General features: G+C 37.9%; 4 protein-coding genes across 6 annotated transcripts; all 4 read right to left on the bottom strand.

Moving 5' to 3' along the window:
• Positions 1-4,428: 4,428 nt before the first annotated feature.
• On the bottom strand, positions 4,429-6,815 carry zgc:103482 (uncharacterized protein LOC450001 homolog). Its single transcript, XM_056731149.1, has 8 exons — positions 6,390-6,815; positions 6,131-6,227; positions 5,888-6,034; positions 5,724-5,795; positions 5,550-5,630; positions 5,252-5,417; positions 4,757-4,948; positions 4,429-4,594 (listed from the first exon to the last, which is right to left on the bottom strand). The coding sequence occupies exons 1-8, from the start codon at positions 6,634-6,636 to the stop codon at positions 4,550-4,552; spliced, it is 1,047 nt and encodes a 348-aa protein (XP_056587127.1). The 5' UTR covers positions 6,637-6,815; the 3' UTR covers positions 4,429-4,549.
• A 347-nt stretch (positions 6,816-7,162) lies between these two features.
• Positions 7,163-10,706, bottom strand: si:dkey-30k6.5 (zinc finger protein 345). Its single transcript, XM_056731135.1, has 4 exons — positions 10,390-10,706; positions 9,767-9,893; positions 9,167-9,670; positions 7,163-8,835 (listed from the first exon to the last, which is right to left on the bottom strand). Exons 1-4 carry the CDS (start codon positions 10,567-10,569, stop codon positions 7,388-7,390), a joined length of 2,259 nt encoding a protein of 752 aa, XP_056587113.1. The 5' UTR covers positions 10,570-10,706; the 3' UTR covers positions 7,163-7,387.
• A 208-nt stretch (positions 10,707-10,914) lies between these two features.
• hspb9l (heat shock protein, alpha-crystallin-related, b9-like) lies at positions 10,915-12,146 on the bottom strand. The gene has a single exon (XM_056731159.1). The coding sequence runs from the start codon at positions 12,022-12,024 to the stop codon at positions 11,353-11,355; it is 672 nt and encodes a 223-aa protein (XP_056587137.1). The 5' UTR covers positions 12,025-12,146; the 3' UTR covers positions 10,915-11,352.
• Positions 12,147-15,256: 3,110 nt separating this feature from the next.
• pde6b (phosphodiesterase 6B, cGMP-specific, rod, beta) lies at positions 15,257-24,156 on the bottom strand. 3 transcript variants are annotated; one of them, XM_056731130.1, is made up of 22 exons: positions 23,179-24,156; positions 22,238-22,390; positions 21,550-21,639; positions 21,318-21,458; positions 21,167-21,241; positions 21,023-21,087; positions 20,842-20,908; positions 20,688-20,735; positions 20,464-20,613; positions 20,242-20,385; positions 20,097-20,162; positions 19,672-19,818; positions 19,478-19,585; positions 19,194-19,303; positions 19,026-19,113; positions 18,846-18,946; positions 18,456-18,563; positions 18,311-18,374; positions 18,150-18,224; positions 17,849-17,932; positions 17,584-17,737; positions 15,257-17,396 (listed from the first exon to the last, which is right to left on the bottom strand). In XM_056731130.1, exons 1-22 carry the CDS (start codon positions 23,647-23,649, stop codon positions 17,347-17,349), a joined length of 2,559 nt encoding a protein of 852 aa, XP_056587108.1. In that variant the 5' UTR covers positions 23,650-24,156; the 3' UTR covers positions 15,257-17,346. The 3 variants fall into 3 exon arrangements, with proteins under 3 accessions (XP_056587108.1, XP_056587109.1, XP_056587110.1); XM_056731131.1 differs by having other exon boundaries at positions 17,347-17,387; positions 17,569-17,737; XM_056731132.1 differs by having other exon boundaries at positions 17,347-17,391; positions 17,576-17,737.
• Between the last annotated feature and the right edge of the window lie 1,215 nt (positions 24,157-25,371).

Here is a 25,371-nt window from a genome sequence, read left to right as displayed (position 1 = left end):
AAAGGAAAAGAGGGTGAGCAAATGATGACAAAATTTTCATTTTTGAGATCACTTTAATGCCACTTTCTCTAATAGCGGTGAACCACTGAACTTGTTTAATCTAAATGTTCCATTAAAAGACCATGCATAAAAGAACAAAGCTTCACTTTAATTGACATGAACTACCTCACCCCCATACGTTCTAACCGTGTTTTCAATTACGAAGGAATAACAGTGGTGCTTTCCACAACCCTAAAATGATTCTCCGTAATACTGTAAAAGGATTAAGGTATTTCTTGTCTGAGCTCTGTACAAGTTTACGTCCGCTGCGCTTTCACAAACAAAATGAAGGATAAACAAATCTAATGCCTCTATAATACCCTCTGAGCCACGGGAGGGGTTTACAGACCAAATGCCCGCTCCACCACCCACAGAATCCATCACAATGACCTTTACGTTGCATGGAAACTTTTGGCATAGCCCCAGGATGCTGATAATAACATAATACAAGGTAGATATTCACATCCCTCAGGCCAAACCGGTCATAAATATGCATGCACATCACACAACAGACCTTGAACTCACATGCTGTGAAATGTTAAAATCATCAAATCGCAAATAAACTTGAGCGAAGGCATGGTTAAAAAAAAAGCTGATGTTTTTAAAGGATTTTTGAGTTTAAGAACATGCAACATACCAGTACAATTCACCAAGGTGGTCAGTGTCTATTGATAAATATGGCGGTTATTTTTGTCTGTAAACGTTTTTTTACAAAGCACGTACACGGTCCTTCAGGGTGTCTATGGCACAAAGAGTGTGAACTAATTAAACAGGCTCACGATGTGTTGTTTGGAGTACACTGCCATAAGCTGTCAGTGCCATGCTGTATCACACCACTGGGAGATCAGCGGTCGACTAACAGAGAATCACCCGGGGGCATTTATCCACATTCAATAAGCTATGATGTGGCAGAACTAGGCTAGGCCAGACCAGACCACACAGACGCAGTTGACGCAGTACAGACAGTCACCAGCCACCTGCCCAGCCTCAAATTAAGACTCACATCTGTTTAAATAAGAGAATAAGTCATTCGCACATTGTTTGTCTGATTTAATACGGTGCTAAGATCTCCAGAGTCGGATTGACTGGCTGCCAACTCTGAGAACTAGAATATTAATATTTTGATTAGTCATCTTTGGAAACAAGGTGTTTCTTCTCATCACATTGACAGAGAAATGATAAGACCCCAAGTCTTGTTGAAGGATTTCACGTTTGAACGCAACCATGGAAACAGTAGCAGGACAGGTAAAAAAAAACATCTCTCATTTATTCCTCATCCTTCTCATGCAAATCATTGTTTCTGATTAGAACAAATATGAATACAATGATGCTAATAAATAAAATCACTGCTCTCCCTCTGATGATGCTAATAAATAAAATCACTGCTCTCCCTCTGAAACCTTGCATCAAGAAGGCCTAATTGTGATGGATTCACTTTATGCTGAGACAGTGCTGAAGACTCTGTGGAGCAGAGCTATAAAGTCCCACAGCTACTGAATTAATAATGACCCTGGGTACCTCTGATTGGTCCGCTCTCTCCCTGCAGGGCAAAACCAGCCTCGGTCTCAATAGCTCTGGAGGCTCGATTGATCAGCTGCTTGTTATTAATAGATAAAGGCAGACTTTGATACATCCAGCCTGTTTGAAAACACACATAAAATAAAACGTATAAAATCACTGCATACAGTCAATTCAGAAAGAAACAAGCAGGAACAGTTTTTGTTCAGTTATATGCGCCTCCTGGTAAATATCTGACTTGCTCTGTTGAATTGCCTCAACCTTTTAGTGTGAGATGAATGAAATCGAGCCCCAAAAGCACTTTGTAGTTCATCAGACTGCATTTCCTTAGTTGACAAGTCTCTGTAGTGCACTTCAGGATTCAAGGTTGCTAACAGCTCTAGCCTTCAAGCCCTAATCAATATGTTGGGTTTGCCTCTTTAAGTTCCACCTATTTACCGTGAAGCGTAACCTTGAGACACCTCGAAAAACAGTGACTTTAGTCTTTGTGTACAGCTGTCCAATCACAGCGCTGGACCTCTGGGAAATCATGAATTTTAATGAGCTAGACAAGAGTTGCGAGACCCATCGGTAGGACCGGTTTCCTATTTTCAGTGCTGATTGTAAAGGAAACTCGCTGAATGATTTAAACATGGTAAACTGTGTGAAACGGAGCTGGCGGTACTGAAGTATTAAAGACTGAAATGAAAAATAAATTGGCTAAAATATTTATTTAAAGGGATAGTTCAGACCAAAATGAAAATGCTGTCATCATTTACTCACCCTCTTGTCAATTCAAACTTGTATTACTTGTTTTCTTCTGAAGAACATAAAATACATTTTGAAGAATGCTGGTAACCGAACAATGCCGGTACCCGTAAAATATATTTTGTGTTCGGAAGAAAGTCATTGAGGTCTGAAACAACAAGAGAGCAAGTCAATGAGAGAATTTTCTTTTTTGGGTGAACTATCCCTTTAAGGGGACGGGAAGTGAGTGTGAATAAATGGACAAGCTATCAGTACAGTAGACATAAAGCATCATTTTATCATGTTGTTGAAATACTAATAAAAGTACAAATAAGAAGTGGTCTAATATTTATAAAGTAAAAAATCTAAACAGAAATACAGCCGATCAAAGAATATTAAAGTCCGCTAAGAGCCCATCCACACAGATGTATACGTAAAGATTTCCCGTTTCGTCCACACGGATCCAGATCCGGTTTCGTGTGTACTTACATATTTCTTGAGACGACGTCGTGAAAAGGGGGAAAAAAATGGATACGGAAACCTCTGGCTTTGTGTGGATGTGGCATTAGTTTAGATCACCTAAAATTGCTTAAACAGGACCAAAGCTGAATCTGAATTAAATCTAGATCTCACTTGTTTAAGATTCGGCATAACATTTGTTCATGCAAAATAGACACAAAATGTTCAAATAAAGTTTTGGGATTACACCAAATGCAACACTATAATGAATTAATCACTTTCTAAGGCCTAAAGCCAACAACCAATCACCAATGTTTTCTATGCTCCAATGGATTTATATTAATTCATAACCGTCGACAGTTAATTATAATCATACACAGTTCAGGATTTCCAATATAAAAAGAACAGAAAAGCAAGTCAGGCTGATGTGAAAATATAAAAAGATGCTAAGCCAAGATAAAGAAAACTGAGGGCTTAGGTGCAGATAATTTTGTATACACGCATCCAATATCACTGCTTTATCCATCTGGATTCACTCTTTCAGCTACAATGAGCTCATGTCTGTGTGTGTGTTACACCAACTCAACACACTATCTACAAAAAACAACCCTGAGAATGCAAAGAGAACACTTAAGCCTAACATTTACAATCACCTCAGTGTTAACCCAGCCACAGGAATTTAGCCCAATCCCCTTGATAAAAAAACAACAGACTATCTTCAAAGAGTAAAACTGTAGTATACGACTACACTAAGCCAGGAATTTTATAGCTCAAAGATAAGTGCATCAGAGAATTGAGGAGGGGGAGGCAGATGGACAAAAAATGACTTGGGCATGTGAGATTTCTGTCGTTATGGTCTTTCCTCAACGAGGAACATCTTTTGTATGTTGGTAAATGTCCTGTAAAGAAGGATTGGGCAAACGCTCGAACTACTTTTGTGAGATTGGCAGGAGTGTCTAGCAAACTGCCAAACCCTATAGTGATACACTGAGAGTTGGAAAAAACAGCTCATTGTAAATTTAATTTCCTTCGCTGTATGACTAGCAGTGTGACATTCCATCACCAGCCAAAGCACTGTGACCTTAAAGGAAATGTTTCTACCCACGAAAATAAAAAGAATTGCCAGAGCTTAAAAGTCTTTTAAAAGCATGATTTTTCAAACAGCGGGTGACGTGGTTGTCAGCAATACTCTTTTCGTTTTAAATGTCTCTCCACTACTCAATGTGCTGTGATCTTCCTCTCATGAGAAATAATATACTTGACATCCAACTGGCAGTACAACACTCAATTGTCACTTATTCTACAGTGAATACAGACCCCTGGAGGCCAAATAAAATACTGCACCAAGGGAGAAAAACAGGAAAGTACATTTCTCCTTAATGTACGTTTTGTGCGGTTGAATAATTTTTATTTGCATGAATCCTTTTGCTTGAGGTGTACAACACTTGCAGTTGCGAAGTCCATTATAATTGAATAAAGCCCAAAACAAAGTAATTGCCATTACCAAAGAGGAACTCTGCAATATTTATTGTACTCTTGTCCTTTAGTGACCAAACGCAGCAGTCTTTTGAACACACAATACGTTGCCATTGAAGCATTCAATACACAGCATTATTAAGCATGCTTTATTTCAGATGGAACCACTTCACCAGCCTCGGAAAACAAGTGGGAAAAATTCAAACGATACAAAAGACTTGCATATTTTTATTTTAATTTGTGCCCACTTTAAGTACACTTTGCCCATTGCATCGTTACCAAAACAGGTTGCAGAACAGTTTAATCTATTCACTATTCCTCTGGAGGAGAACTAACCCAGTGCAGGGAAATCTTCTGGATCATCTGGGTTTGGAGCCTTGGGACACAAAAACATAATTTAACCCCAACGCATTTCAGCCCACACCCCATAAAATATTTAACGTTCTTGGTTACCTTGCAGAGCGCCCACAACTAGTGTTGCATTTAAAATGCTTGTTCTTTGCTTTTCTGATGCAACCGGTAAGACAAATCAACTTACCACATCATACTTCTGTGGAGATCTTTGGAACGGCATGGAGGGAGGAGCCCCACGGCCACGACCGCCTCGTCCACCTCTCCCACCTCGAGAGGGCCGAGCCAAGCTGCCGAAGTTGATCTCCAACTGACATGTGATGTCATTGGCTGGACGACGAAAAACCACATCCTCGTCCTCCATGCCATTGTGACTTTTCTACAAGGAAAACCAGTATAAAGCATCACCAATGATAACAGGCAGCAGCTTCTTAAAAATCACATTTAGTTTAGTATTAAAACATCCTTTAACAGCATCAAAATGGAAGCGAATTGCAGAAAACATAAGCCTCCATTGACTTCTTGAATTGGACAAACATCTCAAAATATAGCGTTCAACAAAAAGTGTCAAATAAACAGTAAATAACTTTTTGACAGTTTTGATTCAAAGGTCCCCAAAACCAGCCAGACACAGGCTAAAATATTAATAGTTGAGATTTGTGCTTTGAAACCATCTCCTTACCGCAAGTAATTTAGATTTATGGATGACAACAGCCTTTGAAGGCACAGCGGTTTCTGCTTTACGGATATTCAGCTCCACCTTAGGCCTGCTTTGCTCCTGTAGGGCCTTCCACTCATCCAGAGTCATCTGTATAGCAACCTCGATCACTTCCTCCGTCTCAGATGGCCTGTGTTAGATAGGAGGTGAGGAGTTACACAAAACCATCCGTTATGAACAAGAAAAAGAATAATCCAAGTTCATAAATTCAACAAATCAAATTCACTGTGTAACAATATATTCCCTGCAGTTGTGTAAAGACCTGTTTTCTCCAGTCTCCACTCCCTCAGGGGTCTCCTCACTTTCCACAACCTCTTCAGTGGGCGATGCTTCTTCGACTTCACTACAGGACAAGGACATCCATTTAAAATAAAGAGTGAAAAATACACAGAAAATCCACACTAGGATTAGAACAACATTGTATAAGATGCAAAACCTCATATGGTCTCTCATCGAACCCCAGTTGCGAGATCCACTGCCGCCACGCTTTTCATCTGACCGGACACTCCTGATTTAAAAAAAAATATTTTAAGCAAAAATTTAGCTTCTAAAACTTTGTTAGAGCCTTCTTAAAATGACAGCAAATGAATCACTACTTACGTTCTGTCACTGCCACTATGCCTCTCAAATTCCCTCTTTCCCCTCTGGTCAAATCCATCATTTGATCTCGGATAGCCGGGGCCTCGGGCGCCTCTTCCCCTGACATTGCCTCTTCCTCTACCAGCTCTATCCAACACATCCACAGGCCTAGAGAAAGACAAATTAAAAGCCATACAAAATAATTCAAGAAGGATGATGAATAAAGACAGTGGCTTTTAATAATTAATCATTAGAGAGCTTTACCTCTCCACAGAGAAACTGGGGGTGTCGGCATCGTTGAATTTACGCTCAAAAGTAACAGGCCTCTCCTCAACTTCTCCGCGTGGGAGGCGCACTTGGCCTGCAGGTCACGTTTGAAAAAGCACATTTTTTACAGCATGTAAAGTTTAAAGAAACATCGGGAAATGTTCACCTTAATGCTTCCAAAAACATGTTGCATCTTATAAAGGTTACGGAGTAAAAAGATAAGACACAAGGCAAGCGTTTCCGGTCCTTCACCCACCTTGGCTAACGTTAACCCCAACGGCCGGACCAGTGTTTTTCCTGTCCCTCTGAGTCTCTTTCTTTCCCGTTTTCGCTCCGTTTGAGGATTTCTTTGAATCTTCTTTCTTCTTCTTTTGCTGCTTGCCCGCCCCTGCCGCGTGTAAGATGTCGAAAGGGTCAGACTCGTCGTCGAGAAGCTGCCCGAAGCGATTAGCCACACTGCATCCATATCCCTCATCGGGGACCTCCTCCACAAACTCCTTCATCTTTCTTGATCACGTCAAGCCAAAGGAAACGATCGACTTTCTGTCATCGAAGGATCACAAATATCACACTTATCCAGCAAAGAGAAATAAACGACGTCAACCGCTCTCCATAGATGGCGATGTTCTCTGTGAACACCAATTAACGTGACCGTCTGCTGCGAGTCATGTGACGTATCCGTAATTGAGTTCAGGTTGATGTAAACGCGATTAGTCTCCGCCCCGGAAGTCTAATTTAAGGAGCGCGCTCATTATTATCATTATGAGATGTTGAACCCATCTTCAATAATGATGTTCATGTATAGTTTATACATTTGCATAAAATTATAACATACATTTTCTGTTAATTAAGACGAATTAATTTTCTGTTATTTAAAGTACTTTTAAATGTCTTAATGGTTAAGTAATTAACTTTTATTAACCTGAATACTTAATTGTCCCATCCATACATAATAATTGTATAGAAAAATGCACAATAGTACAACTATCAATATGCACATATAAGCACAAATCAAACAGGACAGGTGGATCTTCGTGATATTGTTTATTATGTTCACACACAAGGGTCTCATCTTGTTGAAAATAGAATTGTTTACAGCTTAATTAAAAATGCTTAACTGTGCATAACTCTTAATTTCTACGCATTATTTTTTAGCACAATAATGCTTTGCATTACAAACTATTTCAAACAGCCCTGAACAAAAGCACAATTTAAGTTAGTGTAAAACTTTGGTCTTGTCAAAATGAAAAACATTTACATGGTGTATTTACACTTATGTTGTTTGAGATTTCTTTGATCCACAAACTTCTTGCCACAGGTCTCACAACTGAATGATTTCAGACCAGTGTGAACTCTCTGATGGGTCCTTAAATGTACAGCCTGACTGAACGTCTTGCCGCATACATCGCAACCGAAAGGTCTCTCTCCCGTATGGATTCTCATGTGCATTTGAATGCTACTTGCATACCCGAACCGCTTTCCACAAACCTCGCAACTGTATGGCTTTTCTTTAGTGTGGACCCTTTGGTGAACTGTTAGGGCGGCCTGCGAATAAAACTTTTTCTGACAAAGCTCACAATTGAACTTCTTCAACAAGGGACTGACCAGTCGTTCATGGTGCTTCTCTCCTGTATGTACAAGCATGTGTTGGTTAAGAGAACTGGGGAAAATAAAAGCCTTATTACAGATCGAACACACACAATCTCTCCTTCCTGCGTGAATAATTCGCTTGTGCCTTTTCATGTAATCAGAACTAGTAAATCCCTTTCCACAAACATCACAAAGAAACGGTTTGCTTGAAGTGTGCTTGTGCATGTGCATCTTTAGAGCATAGGCAGTAGTGTACCTCTTCAAACATATAGGACAACCGTACAGCTTCACTCCTGTGTGGCCAGCTCTGTGTCTGTTGAGATTTCCAGAGGTGGGAAACTTCTTGTCACACAAATCACAAGCGAACCGTTTTTCTCTTGTGTGCACGAGCATGTGTGCCTGCAAATGTTTGCGAGCGCTGAACCTTTTCTCGCAGAGCTCGCACGGGTAGTCGTAGGTTTTCTCAATATGGCTCTTCTGGTGATTTTTCAGATATCTCTCGCAGCTGTAAAACTCGCCGCACATCTCACAGCAGTAGGGCTTCTCACCAGTGTGAAGTGTTTGGTGATCCAGCATGTTCTGTTTGATTTTGAACTGCTTGTCGCACACTAGGCAGCTGTAGAGCTTTTCGACTGCTCTGCACCTGTGTCTACCGAAAGAACGTTTGCCAGGGAAAGTCTTTTGACAGTTTGAGCATGTAACCGTCTTCTCCGCTGTGTGAAGACGCTTGTGGTGCTCCAGAGTGGCCTGAAATACAAAAGACTTGGAACATATATCACATTTGTAGAGCTGAGCTCCGGTGTGCATTGCCGCATGTCTGATCAGGCAGCTCCTCATTGTAAAACGTTTATCACAGTGGGAACATTTGTAATGTTTCATGTGAGCCCGAACATGGTTTATTAACTTCCACCTCAGTTCAAAAGACTTGCCACAGGTTTTACAATGGAACAAACCATCACTCGATGGTTTTACATTCATGTTCGGATCAACGTCTGTGTTCTGGATGGAAACATTTAAATCCTGAACAAGAAATGCGTTTGTATCCTGACTGGTTACGGTTACTATTTCAGTAGAAGACACGTCCTCGTTGTCAAAGTTATTCTGGAAAATACCTGCGGGGAAAAACAAAAACTGTTAGAGAAACACATATTGCTCTTTAATACTAGTAACTTTTAATAGACATAAGGGTAAAATGTTCTTAAAGTGTCCTTCTTCAAATAGTCGAATACTAAAAGTGAGAGATCAGGTTTTTCAATATACAGCAGTTTGACTAGATGGTTGCCATGTTAAGAACATAGTCACCAAGTATATTTATTACAAAATAAATTACTCACGGCTGACTGTGAACTTGACATTTACATGCTGCATCCAAGCTGACAACTGTCAATATTAATCCAATATAACCATCAGCTAGTATACATCTAAGCTGTGATTCACATTTACCTGGAGTTGTCACTTCGAGCGTGTGCAAGGATGGATCAACGGCATCGCAAGTTTCCAGCTGCACAATGAATTCTTGTTCATGCAGAGGAGTTTCAAATTGAATACATAAATTCTCAGTTGCATGAAATTTCTGGTGCTTCATCAAGCATTTCATCATTTTGAAAGAGCTCCCACACATCTGGCAGTTAAAAGGTCTTTCTTTGTGTACAGTATTGTGAATGTTGAACAAGGCCACGTCACTGAAAGATATTCCACAGGTGTCACAAATTAAAGGCTTGTGTATCTCTTCCGCAGTCCCATTTGTGCTTGTAGAAGGCTGGCTTTCATTCAAACTTGAACTGGCCTCAAGAGCTTCTATTTGTGCAGATGAGAACTGTTGAAACTGATAATTTGCCAAAAGTCCAATGTCATTGTCGTGGTGTTCCGTTTCCTCTTCATTGCTACTGTTCTTCTCAGGCTCCAGTGGGACACGGTTCTGAGGGTTAGATGTGGCTGCTTGACTTTCTGCGAAAATTCAAAACCATGCAAACACAAATCAGTGGGTTTTTTATTAGTATGTGGAAGTCAAATCCCACATGAACACATACAAAAGACACTTACCATTTGGTCTGTCTTGTAATTTTCCAGTTGCTTCCAGTACTTGACTCGCAATGCGATCATGTATCAGCTTTACCATGGTCTCGACTGCTGCTTTGCTCAACATCTCCATGAATTCGGCAAACTCTTTCTAAATATTAAAAATATATTTGAGTTGTCATTTTAACTGGTTAATACATACATACACCTATAATAACCTAATGCATGACAACAACAGGGAAGAATTAGATTTGCTGTATAATGTTTTATTATTTACGTAGTCAACATTGATACTGTATCCACAAAACCTGACTATGACTTTCAGATTGCTATTAATAGATATGCCAGTAGTAATGTGTTTCTGGATTGTTAAATAATTAACGTAACAGTGTTGTCATTGGCTCTAAAACAACAGGAAAAAGCATTTAACTAAAGTGTAGAGTTTCTGGTGCATAACGAAGAGCACAGGATGTCTAAAAATGACGTTTAGTAAAGAAACTAATAAGAATCCTAAGAGGTTTGTCACAAAAAATAGGTTCTATGTAAAACTGCATTTATAATGCATGCAGCTGACAACAAATAGCCAATGGCTTGTTATTATAAAAATGAAAGGTGGACATTGCATGCATTCTTACGGTAGAACTTACAGTTTTTACTTGATTCGCTTGTTTAACCTTGTTTTTGATCCCCACACTGCCCTTGTGGTTTTTATACTGCTCGGATAACACAGTCGTGAAGTCCGAGAGATGTTTGCTCAACTCTGACACGACACTTTCAACTATTACCCCCATTACGGAGGAAAGTAACTCGTGAATCACTGCCGTCATTCTCCACGATTTTTCTGTATTTTGCGAACAACTAATATATTTACTAAGTCATTATATTACGAGAATAAATGTACAAAAATATTGTAAGTAGCCGGAGCCATTCGCTTGTTTATGGCGGGTGCACAAACGGAAGGAAATCTGTCTCTGTCTTCAGTCGCAGAAATTTCGAGAGTGTGTTTTGTAGACGCAGTACTGCCATCTAGAGGATTGGAAGTATTACTAATACTGATACATCTTTGAAGTAAAATGAAGTCTGTGCTCCTCTATCTTTTAATAATGTGAAGTTTAGAAAGTTCCTAAGTCTCTGTGGGTGACATTATTTATAGAAACTCGATATTCATCATATAAAAGAGTTGATTTTTTTTTTATTTCCGGAAGAAGGGCCAAAATGGTTTAATTTCTAGAAAATGATAACAGACAATATGGGATAAAAATAATGTATTACTATTTTGTTTTCAACAATCAAGTTATCATTCAAACATGACTTTCATTTTATTGAGTGTACACAAAATAACATTTAGACAACAACGTCTCATTGCACTTTGACAAAATTAAATATTGAAGTACTTAGGAACTGAGCTGAAATATTTCATTATTATTCTTGTGAATATTAATGCATTTCTATGTAAATACAATCACCATAATAGTAGTAAAATGCTACAAAATGCCAATGATTAAAACAAGTTAATAAAGTCCAAAAGAGATTTCCATGGAGTTATTTCTTCGGCAGTGTCTGACAATATTCATAGAGAATAACATGAGTTTTATTGTAGACTCAATAGTCTATTCAGTGTGGCTCTCAGGCTGAGGAACAGGACTCTGAGGTGGAACGGGACTCTGAGGAGGAACGGGACTCTGAGAAGCGGGACTTTGAAGAACAGGAGTCTGAGAAGTAGGACTCTTCACGGCAGGAGTGCATGTAATGGGAATGACTCTCTCATTGCTCACGACTGAAGTTTCCTTTGGTGCTTGGATCTGCAGCTGGCCATTTTGTAAAGAACAGGTGACTGCCTCAGCACTGACACCTCCAGGAAGGTCAAACTCCTGTCTGAATTCTTGGCATCTGTATGAGTACGCTCCTTTCCCATCATCGTGCTTCTTCTCTGTTTTGCCGCTGACTCGTAACTTCCTCCCCACTTGTTTGACCGACAGGTCCTCTGGAGAGAAATCTGTAGTATCTAATGTCAGTGCGTAGCGGTCTCCTTCCTTTCCAAGCTTGAAGGAGATTGGTTTGAAAGACGTCATGGGCGGAACATTGTCGATCTGGTCGAAAATCCTTTGATGAAGACGTTCCATGAATTCCATATTTTGCCTCATTTCCTGCATGTGTCTCATCATTTCTTGTTCAATCTGAAAGAACAGAGGTCTCGACTCTGGCCACAGACTGCGCACTGGCCAGTGGAAGTCCATCATGAATGGACTGGGATGAGGCTGAAATTTGCTCGGACAAAGCATCTTCTGTTGTTCTTCGCGGTGCTGTGTTGAGCTGGTCGACTGTCTCTTCTGTGCTTCTGTCCCAGTCAACAAGGCACGGTGCTTTTATAGGCTGCCTGAGAATGTTCCAGTGACATTCTTCTATTAGCACTCCCGTATGTGTCAGTTTGCAAAGGCCTGCTATGACTTGGCACTTGCAGTCATATTCCAAAACAAGTCGGCTGTATTTTTGTGATCCATCTGTTAAATACCAGACAAGTACATCATTGTTCTATTTACAGTGACCACTCAAACTGTCTAATGGCTGTGCATAACGTTCTATTAAGGGAAGAGGTTAATGCAACGGCAACTTTTATACTTACTGCATTTTTTGTTTTTATTTATCTTTATCTGATCAATATCTAAGTCTTAGACATTGTTCTTTCATGTATCATCCTTAATATGATCCTGGATCACAAAACCAGTCTTAAGTAGCACGGGGACATTTTTAGTAAAAGACAAAAATACATTTTTGGGGTCAAAATTATTGATTTTTCTTTTATGTCATAACTCATTGGGAAATTACGTAAAGATCATATTCAATGAAGATATTTTGTAAATTTCCTACCTTAAATATATAAAAACTTTATTTTTGTGAATGGATGGCCTTCCACAGTGCCCCCGATTAAAAACGCCTTTTTTAATTCCTGTTACTCATGTTTTCTCTTTTAAAATGTTTTCTATAAAGTGGCTTTACAGCAAAGCTCATTGTGAGAAATGCTACAATGCTATAAATAAAACTATAACAGAAAAATATATAAATAATAATTACCATAATAAATATGTCAGTGGATAGTCAATGCATATTTTCTCTCTGTGTCAGAACACACGTCATATTCTGTCATGTTTATATTTAACTTCAAGTATTCTTACATGCTTACTAATCCTACAGGATTGTGAACCTGACACCTGTGTCGGCAGAGCCTCTATACATCATATCTGAAAATAGACCCAAAAGGAAGTTAAACCAAACCGTGTATTCTTTGCAAACGCTAAATGTAATAATTACTATGGGTGGAAGTATTGCTGAGAAATGAACATGTATTACAATCACATATGTGACCCCGGACAACAAAACAGGACTTTATGGGTCAATTTTTCGAAATTGAGATTTTTACATAATCTGAAAAATGAATACATAAGGTTTCTATTCATGTATGGGTTGTTAGAATACGACAATATCTGGTGGAGATACAACCATTTAAAACTCAGGAATCTGAGGGTGCAAACAAAACAAAATATTGAGAAAATGGCCTTTGAAGTTGTTAATCAGAGGCACTGTGGCAGGCCATTCACTCACAAAAATAAAGTTTTAATATATTTAAGGTACGAAATTTACAAAATGTCTTCATGGAAAATGATCTTTACTTAATATGCTAAAGATTTTTGTCATAAAAGAAAAATTGTTAATTTTAACCCATACAATGTATTTTTGTCTTTTACTAAAAATGTTCCTCTACTACTTAAGACTGGTTTTGTGATCCAGGGTCACATATATGAATATGATTGACCTATTTGGGATGTATGAATCATCTTTACTATTACCTGTAAGTCATTTTAAGAAGTGTTTGTATTTCATATGTTATATCTAGTTTCTAGTTGGGCGGATGGCGGCACAGATTTAGCAGTTGGCATTTCATCTCTATTTATAGAGATCTTATAAACGTAAAGTAAAACAAACTTTCAAAGCACTTAAACATACAAAGCCTTTATCATTTCTAAGCATTTTATCCCAAATATGTTTGGTTCATGTTATAACGTATATGTGTCTCTGTCAACTACCCCTAAAAGTAGCACTGAATGGACTATAGCGCCGCTGTCATACTGTAGATCTCACGTTGACTTCCTCTCCTGTCTGAAGACATACAAACATGGTTCCTCCTGTACAAGTCTCACCTCTTATTAAGGTACATTTATTCGTACGCGGTCATATTTTTTTCTCTGGGCTTTGGCCACCAATGAACAAACTTTGTATTCAAAGATTTTGAAGCGGCGACCTTCATTCATCCTAAGTAAACGTTGCTAGCGTTAAACGTGTTAGCTTAGCATAGCATAACATTGAAAGCTTTGGTCAAATGCACTGTGGGCTAACTGTGTTAGCTGCCTAGTACTGCAAGGTCAGTATAGTTATTTCCTTTTTATATGGTTTTGCGGGTACAAATGTTTTGTTCAAGTGGACATGTTTTGTACATTAAAGTATGTAAATTGAATGTATTAAAACGACGCCTTCTGATGAATCTTCACACCTAATAACAAACTGAAAACGTTAACGTTACCCATTATAAACTGATTGTATGTTATTGTCCAAGAGTTTAAAACCTCAACATGTTAACAGCTCCGATGTATTATGTTGTTTTAAACCTGCCGGATTTTGTCATATATTCCGTTTTATTTAGATTATTCAGCACATACGTTTATTTTTTGTATATAAAAAATCACATGACTTAGAGATCCAGCACTTTAGTTTAGTTTTTGGCAGGTTCACTAGTCAAACCACCAATAACAGTCTTTATTTTCTCTTTATTTCAGACTGCAAGATGGTCAGCCTTGCTCTTTGGAATAATCTATGGAAAACAGAGATATGGTATATGCTGATTATATGAGTAATTTATCTCTAAATGACGCATAGTGTGTTATGGCATAAGGTGAATTGTGTTCAATCACCAGATTATTTGAAGCCCATCGCTGCTGAAGAAAGAAGGATTGAGGAGGAAGAGAAGAAACTCAGGGAAGAGCAGGAGAGGATTTACAAACAGCTTGCTGAAGGTCTGCTAACCCCTCTATGATACTGCAGTTATCCACGTTTACTGTTATTTGTGTTTCAGTGATCAAACACTGTATTGTTAAATTGTGTGCGCCACTTTTTTGCTGTAAGACACAATGTAAGATTAACAGACGTGGTTTAGCACTTCTATTTAAACCGTGTGAAATTGGGACCACAGATGGGTTTTGTTCAGATGTTGTATGAGACATTCTTATGCAAAGAAAGGTTATTCATAAGCAATTTGAGGAAATGTAATACTGCGCAATTCCGATCATGTTCCAGAGAAATCGGTCAACCTCTGTATATGTTTTATTCAGTATGGGGGTTGACAAAGTAAATAGTAATGCAGGGTGTTGACGTAATCTTAGATAATTTAACACGATAAAATATCTTAACACTTGTTTTTACCTCCACAGCAGACTCTGACACCATTCTGAAGTAGATCTCCAAGATGCACGCATTCCAACTCTGAGATGATTCAACAAGACAATTAACTTATATCTATTTTTCAATAAAGACACGAGAAATAAAATCTTGCATTGTTTTACCTTGTATATGTCAACATTGAGGTTATCACGTGGACGATTGAAAAACAGTTGCAGACTGTCTTTTCTTTTCTGCAGTTGTATAGGGATGTTTATAGAGGGACGATTGTTGTATAACATCACCATGGTTTAGAATAAATCCTTGGATTTAGGTCAAGCCAATACAGCAAAGTGCCTATTTTGCACGAGGGCTTCTGTTACTTATCTGCCATGCTGCATTTCCCAAACAATTTAAAGTGTTTTAGAATAAAACCTTGCTTTAATTAAATTATATACATGTACACTTTTTTATGAGGACCTAATACGTAAGAGTGAGCAATATATTTCAAGAAAATTGTCAGAGAATTTCTAGTAACCCAGATGTGTAAGTATCCAAATAAACGTTGCAGGTGAAACCCAGACATGTAAAAGTGGAAGAGTGGAAACTGCTGAGCATTCTCATGAGATAAGAGGCTTTCTTAGCGACTGAGTCACTAAGCAGAAAGGGCTGTTAGGAGTTCCAAAGTCCATCACATCTGAGGCATGTAGTGGAAGAACTGTTTGTAATTGTATCACTTGGTTCTACTAAGTAAGACAACAAAAAGTTCATAAAAATAAACCGTTTTATTCTCATGGCATTGGGCATACAGAAGTGATGCTTAACATTTCTCTGGCATATTGCGAATGGTTTGAAATCATCATATATGATGTTAGACATGCATTAATGTCTTGTGAAAAAATGATGACATTTGCAATGAAAGTAAATATAATTTGTATCAGAGCTGATAGATTTTAAATATCAATTTTCTTTGCTCCACTACTTTTATGTGTAACATAAGCTGCATCTTTGTTTAAAAAGCATAAAAGAGCAATTACATGTGCTAACAACACATCTTTAGTATTAACTTTTAAACTATAAAGATTTGTATTATGTATTTCAAAAATGTAGAAGCTCATAAAATGTATTTATTTACACAATAAGATAAACAACTGACATCTATTGAATTTTTACAGCATTTTATGGAAAGCTGGTCCTTCCTATAAAACGAAACATAGGGAATTATCTAAATACCTTTATGAAGTAAATCACAGACAGATCATTTCTGAGGGTTCAGTGTGATCAGGTGAGCCGAGAGTTTACTGAATGAAGGGTATCAAGGCCACTAGTAATAGTTTTCTTTGTGAACGCATGTCCCAACAGTGGAATCAATGAGTAACAGGACATTTCTCAGTAAAACACACCCGTGACACCGCTTGATGTAAATCAGTCAGAAGGACAGTTGCTCATTACCTGTCAACTTAAGTGGAAAAACTTACAGTTGTTAAATAGGCCACCAACACTCAAATGTTTAGCTATATTTTTGCTGTGAACTTTAGTGTTGGCCTATGAAAGGACAAACTGAATACTGGCTTCTCAGCTTTGGTGTGATAACTTTTAGAGGGACAAAATGAAAAACGTCAATGAGATGTCTAACACACATACAGCTTTTGTGTTTTTAGATATTTAGGGCATACTTAGGTTTCCCATGACAAAAGAATAAAGCAATTTTTGCAATTATAAAATGGAAAAATTGCAATTGAAAAAAGTAAAATAATAATGGTTAAAAATCCAGAACTAACCAGAAGAGGTAAATATCATTATAATCATTTACAGAAAATATGATGCTAATGTCTTCTATTGATTTTTTTATATTTAAAAAATGTCAATTATAATAATCAATAAGAGCCCCCTTTGCCCTGTTAGCATTGCCCTTTCATTCTCTATATAAAGTTTAATTATGCCTTGTGACCAAATAAAATATAACTGAACACCCAATGAAAATGCATTTAACCAAAAACTTTGTCCCAAAAGATACATTATGAAATAGCTGTTCACCTGTCTTTCTTTGGTAACAGATGGTCATTTGGCTTGCTAATATCATATGCATTGATAATGTTTGCCCAATTGCTCTTTATCTTATTCCTCTCTTGTGGGAGGGTACCTGCTTTCCTCCCCCACCATGCTTTTCTCTGTCTCTAGCAGATTGAGCAAGTCTTAGACCCAGAAGATCCAGTGGCAGGTGCAGCTGTAGAAAAATCACCAGAAAGAAATACAAAAAACAAATTCTTTAAATAAAAGAAATACACTGCAACACGCAGAAGCATTACAATAATTGGAAATATAACCTTGAGCTATGAACAGGCTCTGGTAAGATGTTCCCTCACGATTTACTGCATATAGATTCAACATGAACAGAAAAGACGAGTTCAAACCTTTGTTGGCAGCTGTCTCCTGCTTGGCCTTAGCTGCCTCCTCTAATTCCTTCAATTTCGACTCATATTCCTCCTGCCTCTCTTTCCAATTCTTCCGGTTGTTCAGAATCCCGTCATACATCGGCTGGATGGCAGAGTGAAAGCGAGAGAACTCCTGTGAAAAAAAGAAAAGTGGGTTGCCAAGTGACCAAAATATGATCAGTCAAAATTCTGTGTTTGATCATTTCTGTCAACAAGATTTCTCACTCTCTATGCACAAACATACCTTGTAAACAAAAGTACAGACAAAGTCGATAAAACCGCACTGAAGTTTAGGCAGATCGCCAGCTTTGTTCCTGTCCATCATGGGCTGGAAAAAAACATTTATTTTTCCAAAAAAATAGGTAATGTGAAGGTATAGTTTTGTTTCTAGGGGACCCCTAAAAGATTAACAGGAGACCCCTTAAAAAATGTACAACCTTTTGTTTTGTACCTGCATGAAGGAACCCTTAAGGGTACAACCCCAGTGACAACTAAGTTCAGTATTTCTGTATTTTTGTCTTATGTAACAATAAGCAGGTACTTACAATGGGCTGTTGCTCAAGAACAGTTCTCTCAAGGTCACCCTGCTCCCAGAATTCAGCGGCTACAGAGAGGGCAACCTAAGAGATGAGAGTGGAATGAAATCTTCTGATCCTGGCACAGCGAATAACAATATGTATAATCAAAAGATGGTACTTTTTCCTACCTTGCTTTGTACCTCCCAAGGCTTTGTGATAGCTGAGAGGTCACATGCCGTCATCATCATGGCCCTCGTCAATGAATAAAAATATGAAAACATTTATACTACACAACTGTGGTGTTAAAACGATAAAGTGAGGTTAAATACTTACATCACAATTTCTTTCCTTGTTGTTTCAAGAGACATGAAGTCCACCCATTTCTTCTCGTCCTCATATGTCTCCGAGAGATCCACAATTTTCTGGAACATTGTCCTCTTTCTTTAAGACAGAAATTTAGTCGGTTTGAGTGTAGTGAGGTTTGTTATTTTAATAATTTTGTATTGTTTTTGATAAAGGAACCGTTCACCCAAAATTCAAATTCTGTCATTATTTCCTCATTAAAGCTATATTCTGTTCATAAAGCTATACTCTAAGGTTTAGAAGTTAAATAATGACATTTTTATTACTGAATTATTTGGTAACTTCTCAAACAATATAAAAACTTTATAAAAAATTATAACATGACATTACATGTTATGTTATGTACAGCGTATAACTTACTTGAAGTACAAGGCAAGGTCAGTTGCAATAATAGCAATATCGATGAGATGGAAGGCATGTTCTGTTTGTCTTCTGTTGAGGTTTTGGAAGATGTTTAAAGACTAAGAAAAACATTCATATGTCAGTATTAAAAATATATTTGACACAAACCATCAAACCTTTTGGTTAATGCGCTCATACCTCATCTCCTAACAAGAACTTGCCAAAGTCCAAGTGATGTCTCTCAAGAATGGAAGATCCATGTAGCTTGGCAAGAGGATTCAGGGACCTGATTACAAAACACATAAATATGATGATAGGATGTAAAAGTAAAATTCAATTACTAGTCAAGTAGAGTCATTCTCTCACTTCACTTGGTAGAGATTGTTTGTGCCTCTGTGGTCAATATCATGCAGGAATCCAGCAGTAATCATGGCCATCACCTCTAAATCTGTGTAATAGCGCTTCAATTTTCCTGTCTGTCTCCATAAACACAAAAAACATTTTCTCATTCAGATTTTTCGCACATTTCGTGTTTTTTAAAAACACATTGGCTAGTGCTCAAACAAAAATCATATATATATATTTTTGCAGTTAAATCAATCATCAATATACATGTAGTTCGGACCCCAAGCATTCTGAGCAGATCATACCGTGAGTAATGTGAACATGGTTTGCCCAACGTTGAAGCCGTGTCTCCAGTTGTGATATGTGATTTTCCTGTAGCCTTTGCTCACCGAGTACATGAACCTCACCAAAACCTCACAAAAAACAGCAGTCCATTATCATTTCAGTTCTGTGAAATTTCACAAAACCCATGCTAATAATAAAGGATACGTAACTATACCTCTTGAGGGATCTGGAACTTTCTGACCACTCCAACTTCATAGTACATTTGGATGCCACACATTACAAGTTCCAATTCAGTGCAGTCAAAATCGGAGAAATGGAAGAAGTAGATATCAAACTTTTTTGGCCCAGGCAGCTCTTTTTTCTGCATGAAAAATAAAATTGAACAAAGAAAGTCAAACAGTCATCTTTCATTATGAGACACAGCTGAACCAACTCGCAATATGCAAATACATGAACTGTGAATTATGATCTGTGATAGCTGAACCAGCACAATCTAAAAATACCGTAATTAGTCCTGCGCTTTACTTATTTATAAAACTTTGAAAAGCATCTGTTGTGTGCTGTTGTTAATCCTTCAGCACCAAAGGCATCAGCAAATGTTATGTTTATATGTTCAGAAAAGTAAGGTGACTGGTGTACCAGAATCTCCAAAAGCTCATCTTCATCGCAGTCCACGGGCTCTCGGTCAAAATACTCTCTTGTTTTCTGGAATAGAAACACCAATGAGAGCCTTGAAAGTCTAATAGAAGCAATCGAGGTTTTCATGGTTTTCAATGGAACTTACAAGGATGTTTTGAATCTCATCATTTCGACATTTGACGTGGTACAACACCATATCCTGGGCGATGTCTTTCCTGTTCTCCAGCTTATTCATTTTGTCATATGTGTCTGTGTTGAGGACCGACCAACCCAGAAACTGTGTCAAAGCCTTTTAGAAGAACAAATGCATCTTGAAGAGTCAATCACAAGTACTTTTTGATGCTATCTGTCAATCAAACAGCTATACCTCCATGAGTTGTTCATCGAGTTCATCGAATGGTTTACCATCCTTCCTGTTGTAAAAAGTTGCAACGCCAACAATTTCTTCTTTTTTGTTGACAATAGGCAGGGAAAGCACATTTTTAATAGTCCATCCACTGTCATCCAGCGGCTCCGTCTAGAGAAACAACAAAAATGTTATTGTACTGGAAAGGGAAATTGTAATCATAAATATTAAAACTATATATCTACCTGGAATTTGAACATTTCTTCGGCTGCCGCATTCATGATGTTGCAAATCTTGGCCAAGCAAATAAAAACAAATGGATACACAAAGAGATACATTCGATTTGTTCTACTGTGATTTCCATGTACCGCATTCCCAAAGTACTGAGAAGTCACTTACAAATCCACTTTCAGCTACATACGTGGGTAATCCACTAGCCAGGGCCCAATGGTCTGCAGTTGGATTTCTTTTGAAACAAGAAAAGTTTTTTAGCAACAAGACGATGTTTACATGTTTTCTGAATTGAGCATCATGTGTCATTAAGTTCACCAAAACAATCACCAAAGAGAATAAAACTTACGGTATGACCTTGATGTCCTCTTTTCCATGCAAAATATAATCAATAACTTTGTAGAAAATGACCTCCTAAGTGGACAAATATAAACTGGTTTCATTTCAGCATTTTTTGACAGCTTAACATCAAATGTATAAAAATGAAGCTTACTCTTCCATCTGGAGTTACAGGACCGGAATACGGTGGCTGCTCTCCCATCAACACAGGCCAAATATCAAAGAACTCCTGCAAGACATCAAATCCACAGTCTTAAAAAGAGAAACAGGACTGGTGGTAAGACTAAACTCAATGCGCTTCGTACCTTTTCCTTGGTCATGTCAAGCAGGCCCACAGAGTACCTGTCACAGTTGAGGTAGGCTCGCACTGTGTACAAAGCTTTGTGAAACTGTCGCTCAATGTCTGTGAGCTCTTCAAACACCTTGTTAGCTGACCACAACAGCAGCTGTGAAGGAGACACATAAAACGTCCCACAGTTTTTGAATTTATTCATAACAATGACACCATTTTATTGTGTGCAGCTCATACTGACTGACCTGTCCTTTACGTGTCTCACAGTTGTGTAGGTAGCTCAAGTGAAAAATCTTCAGGTTCAGAGAGCCAACTTTTAAGAACTTTAAAAAAAGCTGTAAACAAAAAGCAGACGTTAAACACTTTTACTTCATTACACCCAAAACATTCTGCATTTTTACATGAAAAAAGTTTTATGCTTATATGACTCTTTATCCAGATTCAATACTTTTAAAATACTTTTAAGCATTAAAGTGACATTTTGATCATCTATTGACAGAAGTGCCATCTAATATGCATAACTGTGTCTTCAGAGGTGTATAAATACCTTACATAATGAAGTGTTGTGTTTTTTAACCTTAGAATGAGCTATTTCTATCTACATATACCGCAGGTCCCCTTACATGGAATTCGTCATGTTGTTTCTACAGTAGCCCTAAACGGACAAACTGCTCCGCAGAGCGCTTTTTGTCAAAAACATTATCTCCTTCCACAAAAAAGCAAAAACGTGATGACATCTTAGTCCTGTATCAGCCACCTTAGTGCTACAAGAGATAGGGGTGGAGTGAGTTGCAATTTACAACCTCACCGATAGGTGTCGTTAAATTTAAACACCGGATCGATTTGTCACAAAGTCTTTAAACCAGCTGAAATCAATTGTGACCAATGCTTTGCTGGTTAGTTTGGTAAAGAGAAGGGAAGACAGTCACTTACATCCTCATCGTCATCTGTGAAATGAGGTCCAGTGAGTTTGTTGACGGCCATGATGACAGCGACCACATCCTTGCCGTTCATGATGGGCGCAGCCAGGAGGTTGCGTGTAGTGTATTCGGTAAGTTCATCAACAAATGAGCTAAAGTTACTATTCTAGAGTGAAAGCAAAAATCCTTAGTCATAAACACACGGTGCCAACACAGAGTTGTAGTTTGAAGACCAAACAAATAATTGTTTTTTTATTGCGCTGCTTAGCACAATTGTAACTAATATATTTTTATGTATATTAAAAATAGATTAAAAAGTACATTTATTCACTCAAGTTAACAAATCCATGGAGTAAGTTTTTTTCCAAATGATTAAAGAATAATCTTTTAAATAAAAATGGAAGTAAATTTGGTCTTTTAAAGACCCATGCACCTTATTAATGCCATAGATATAATAATCCGGTAACACTTTAGAATAAGGTTGCATTTACCTAACAATGAGCATGTAGTTTTTCAGAAACTGTATTATTTTTTGTTAATGTCTTACTATTATTCATGTCAGTTTATGGTGCATTACGTCATGTTAACAGATACAGAATTCGATTTTAAAAAATGTACTAAAAGCTAAATGTTGAAATGAACTAGTATTAATAAATGCTGTAGAAGTGTTGTTCATTAATGTAAGATAATGAATTCATTAATTGTTAACAACCTCATTGTAAAGTGTTACCCATAATCCTTCATGCTGGACATGGGTCATAGAATATTAAAATAAATGGATTATGTCAAGAGGATTTGCCAAGCCTCAAAATATGGATTGACCATACCTGCATTAATGAACTATATACTATATACTATACTATTATAACAATAATTTATACATTCATGCTTAACTAAATACCATGAGGTACATATCTCATGCACAGACATTTTAAACTAGACATTATGTCTTACCTGTGTAACATCCTTGACATTGATGGTCTTCTTGGTTTGAGCAACATGTCCCACAATACCGATGTCAAGAGGGAATACGATCTCAGAATCTGGAGCCACCACACAGTCATCTAGCTCAGAGTTTTCATTCACGTTAAAGAGTCGTGTAGCCAGCTCAGCGATGCCGTTCCTCTGTCGATACATAAAGAGGCTACACCTGTCGGCGTGGATCAAAGCGCTGGTCCTCTTCAGGATCTTAAACATCACTTTCTCCATATTTACGTTCTCCTGCATGTCTGTAATAAGATCGTAGAATAACGCACCCTCCTCCACTGAGCTTAGGTCTTTATAAGTATCGATATCCACTTTGGATTCTGGTATTCGCATGATCGAGGCCACAGCGCCCGGTTTGAGCTTTCTGTTAAAATAGCTCTTAGCGAAATCAGGGTTTCCGTCCAAGAACTTCTCCACGTCTTCCTTTTTGACACTCATCTTGGGTTTGGGAGCTTCTACCCCGGCCAAGTAAGGAAAGTTCAAATGAGTTTAGGAATTCAAATATTTTTTTACAGCATGTACTCAAGCTGTCGTGAAAACGAGAAGCGTTGTGAAGAGACACCTGCGGCAGCAGGGGCGACCCGAGTCCGATCCAACTGACATCAACGGCAAGGTGTTTTCCTAATAGTGTTGAAGGTGAATGAGGATCTGCTGTAGTGAAACTGATCAGGTGACCTTATCAAAGCCTGAGCCAATGGCAGAACTGTCCTCCACCTCACACACTCTTTCTTCTGGGAGAAGAGATGCTTTTAATGAAAGTTTAGGAATTAAGCATATGAAGTCATGAAGCCTGTGGCGGTTGGCAACCATTCGCATGCATTTGCTTTGTTCCCCTTCGTATCCTCTTGCAGAAGTCTGGCCTTTACGGTACAAGCTCTTTAAGTTCTTATTAAAAACACACTACTCATTACTAAGCCCTATTTAACCAGGCCACTAGCTGATTATCTCAGCACCCCGGTTGTCTTCTTACTCAATGTGACTGCAACCAGGAGAGCTGTGAAAGGCTTTTTCTATAAATATGGGACATGTATATACAGTATATATATGTATGAAGAAATTTTTCTTAATTTAGTTGCTGATATATGCAGTGGTACCACATGATGTGTCGAACAAATATAAATACTTTGAGTCAGTCATGCATCACCAAAATGACATAAGAATTAAAAAACATACTCTATCAACACTATTACCTTGTATCTTTTTAACAAAATTTGTATGACAGTAACAGGCATAATCTCGAAGGCATATTTCAGTAGCATAGGTGACATTATTCAACTACACAACAGCAGTGTAAAGTATTTACAGACATATACATTAATGCATGTATGGCAGGGGTCTTCAACGTTTTCCGGGGCAGGAACCCAAAAATGAGAGATGTTTTTAGCAGGGACAATTTATACTAAACAGAGCTATTTAAATAGAATCAACCCTTATCGTTACTGCAATATCATGTTAAGACATTACATTAGCACCATTATGCATGTTATTTTTGCACATACATACTTTTCTCTGTATTATTTTTATGGTTAATAAAGATTGCTTTATTATTTGAACGGATTAGCAAAATGGAGAATTTACTTGTGCTGAACCTTAGTTTTATTAAGGCTTCAATGAGATGACTGACCCTGGTTGATGGCACAAAGCCTATTCTAGTGCTGGTATATGTCGTCTCTGGATGCGAAAGAAAATCAGAGCAGATTTTATGCATTCTGTTGTAAAAGTAGGTCGTTTTATCAAGTATAATTCTTTTTTCCCCATTCCTCTTCTCTGTGTGTTGCAGACAACGCCGCTATTTTATCATTCTGAGCTCCGATGAGTTTTCTGGTGGATCTGGGTGGATTTCTGCAGAGCATCATATCAATCTAAGGAGAGTAACATGCAACGAGTCTGCGTTATTTTTTAGCCAACTTGTTTGACGTGCACCATCAGTTTCATTGATTTTAAACACATACAAAAGTTTTGTCAGAGTTTACAATGCAGAAGCAGTGTGGTTTCATTTTCCTGTCAAATTTTCCTTTTACAGCTTTAAAAAATTTGAACAGAAGTTCAGAAAAATATGAGATTGCATTTTTATTTGCACAAAACTCCTTTCATGCATACTCTAAACTAATCTTAGGAGACGATAAAGCAGATTTACGAGTCTTCTATTTCTTCTGCTGC

The sequence above is a fragment of the Triplophysa dalaica genome, chromosome 19 (assembly GCF_015846415.1).
Source record: "Triplophysa dalaica isolate WHDGS20190420 chromosome 19, ASM1584641v1, whole genome shotgun sequence".
Lineage (NCBI taxonomy): Eukaryota > Metazoa > Chordata > Actinopteri > Cypriniformes > Nemacheilidae > Triplophysa > Triplophysa dalaica.
The sequence above is the reverse complement of the archived record's forward strand: the minus strand, read 5'-3'. Positions and strand labels throughout refer to the sequence as shown.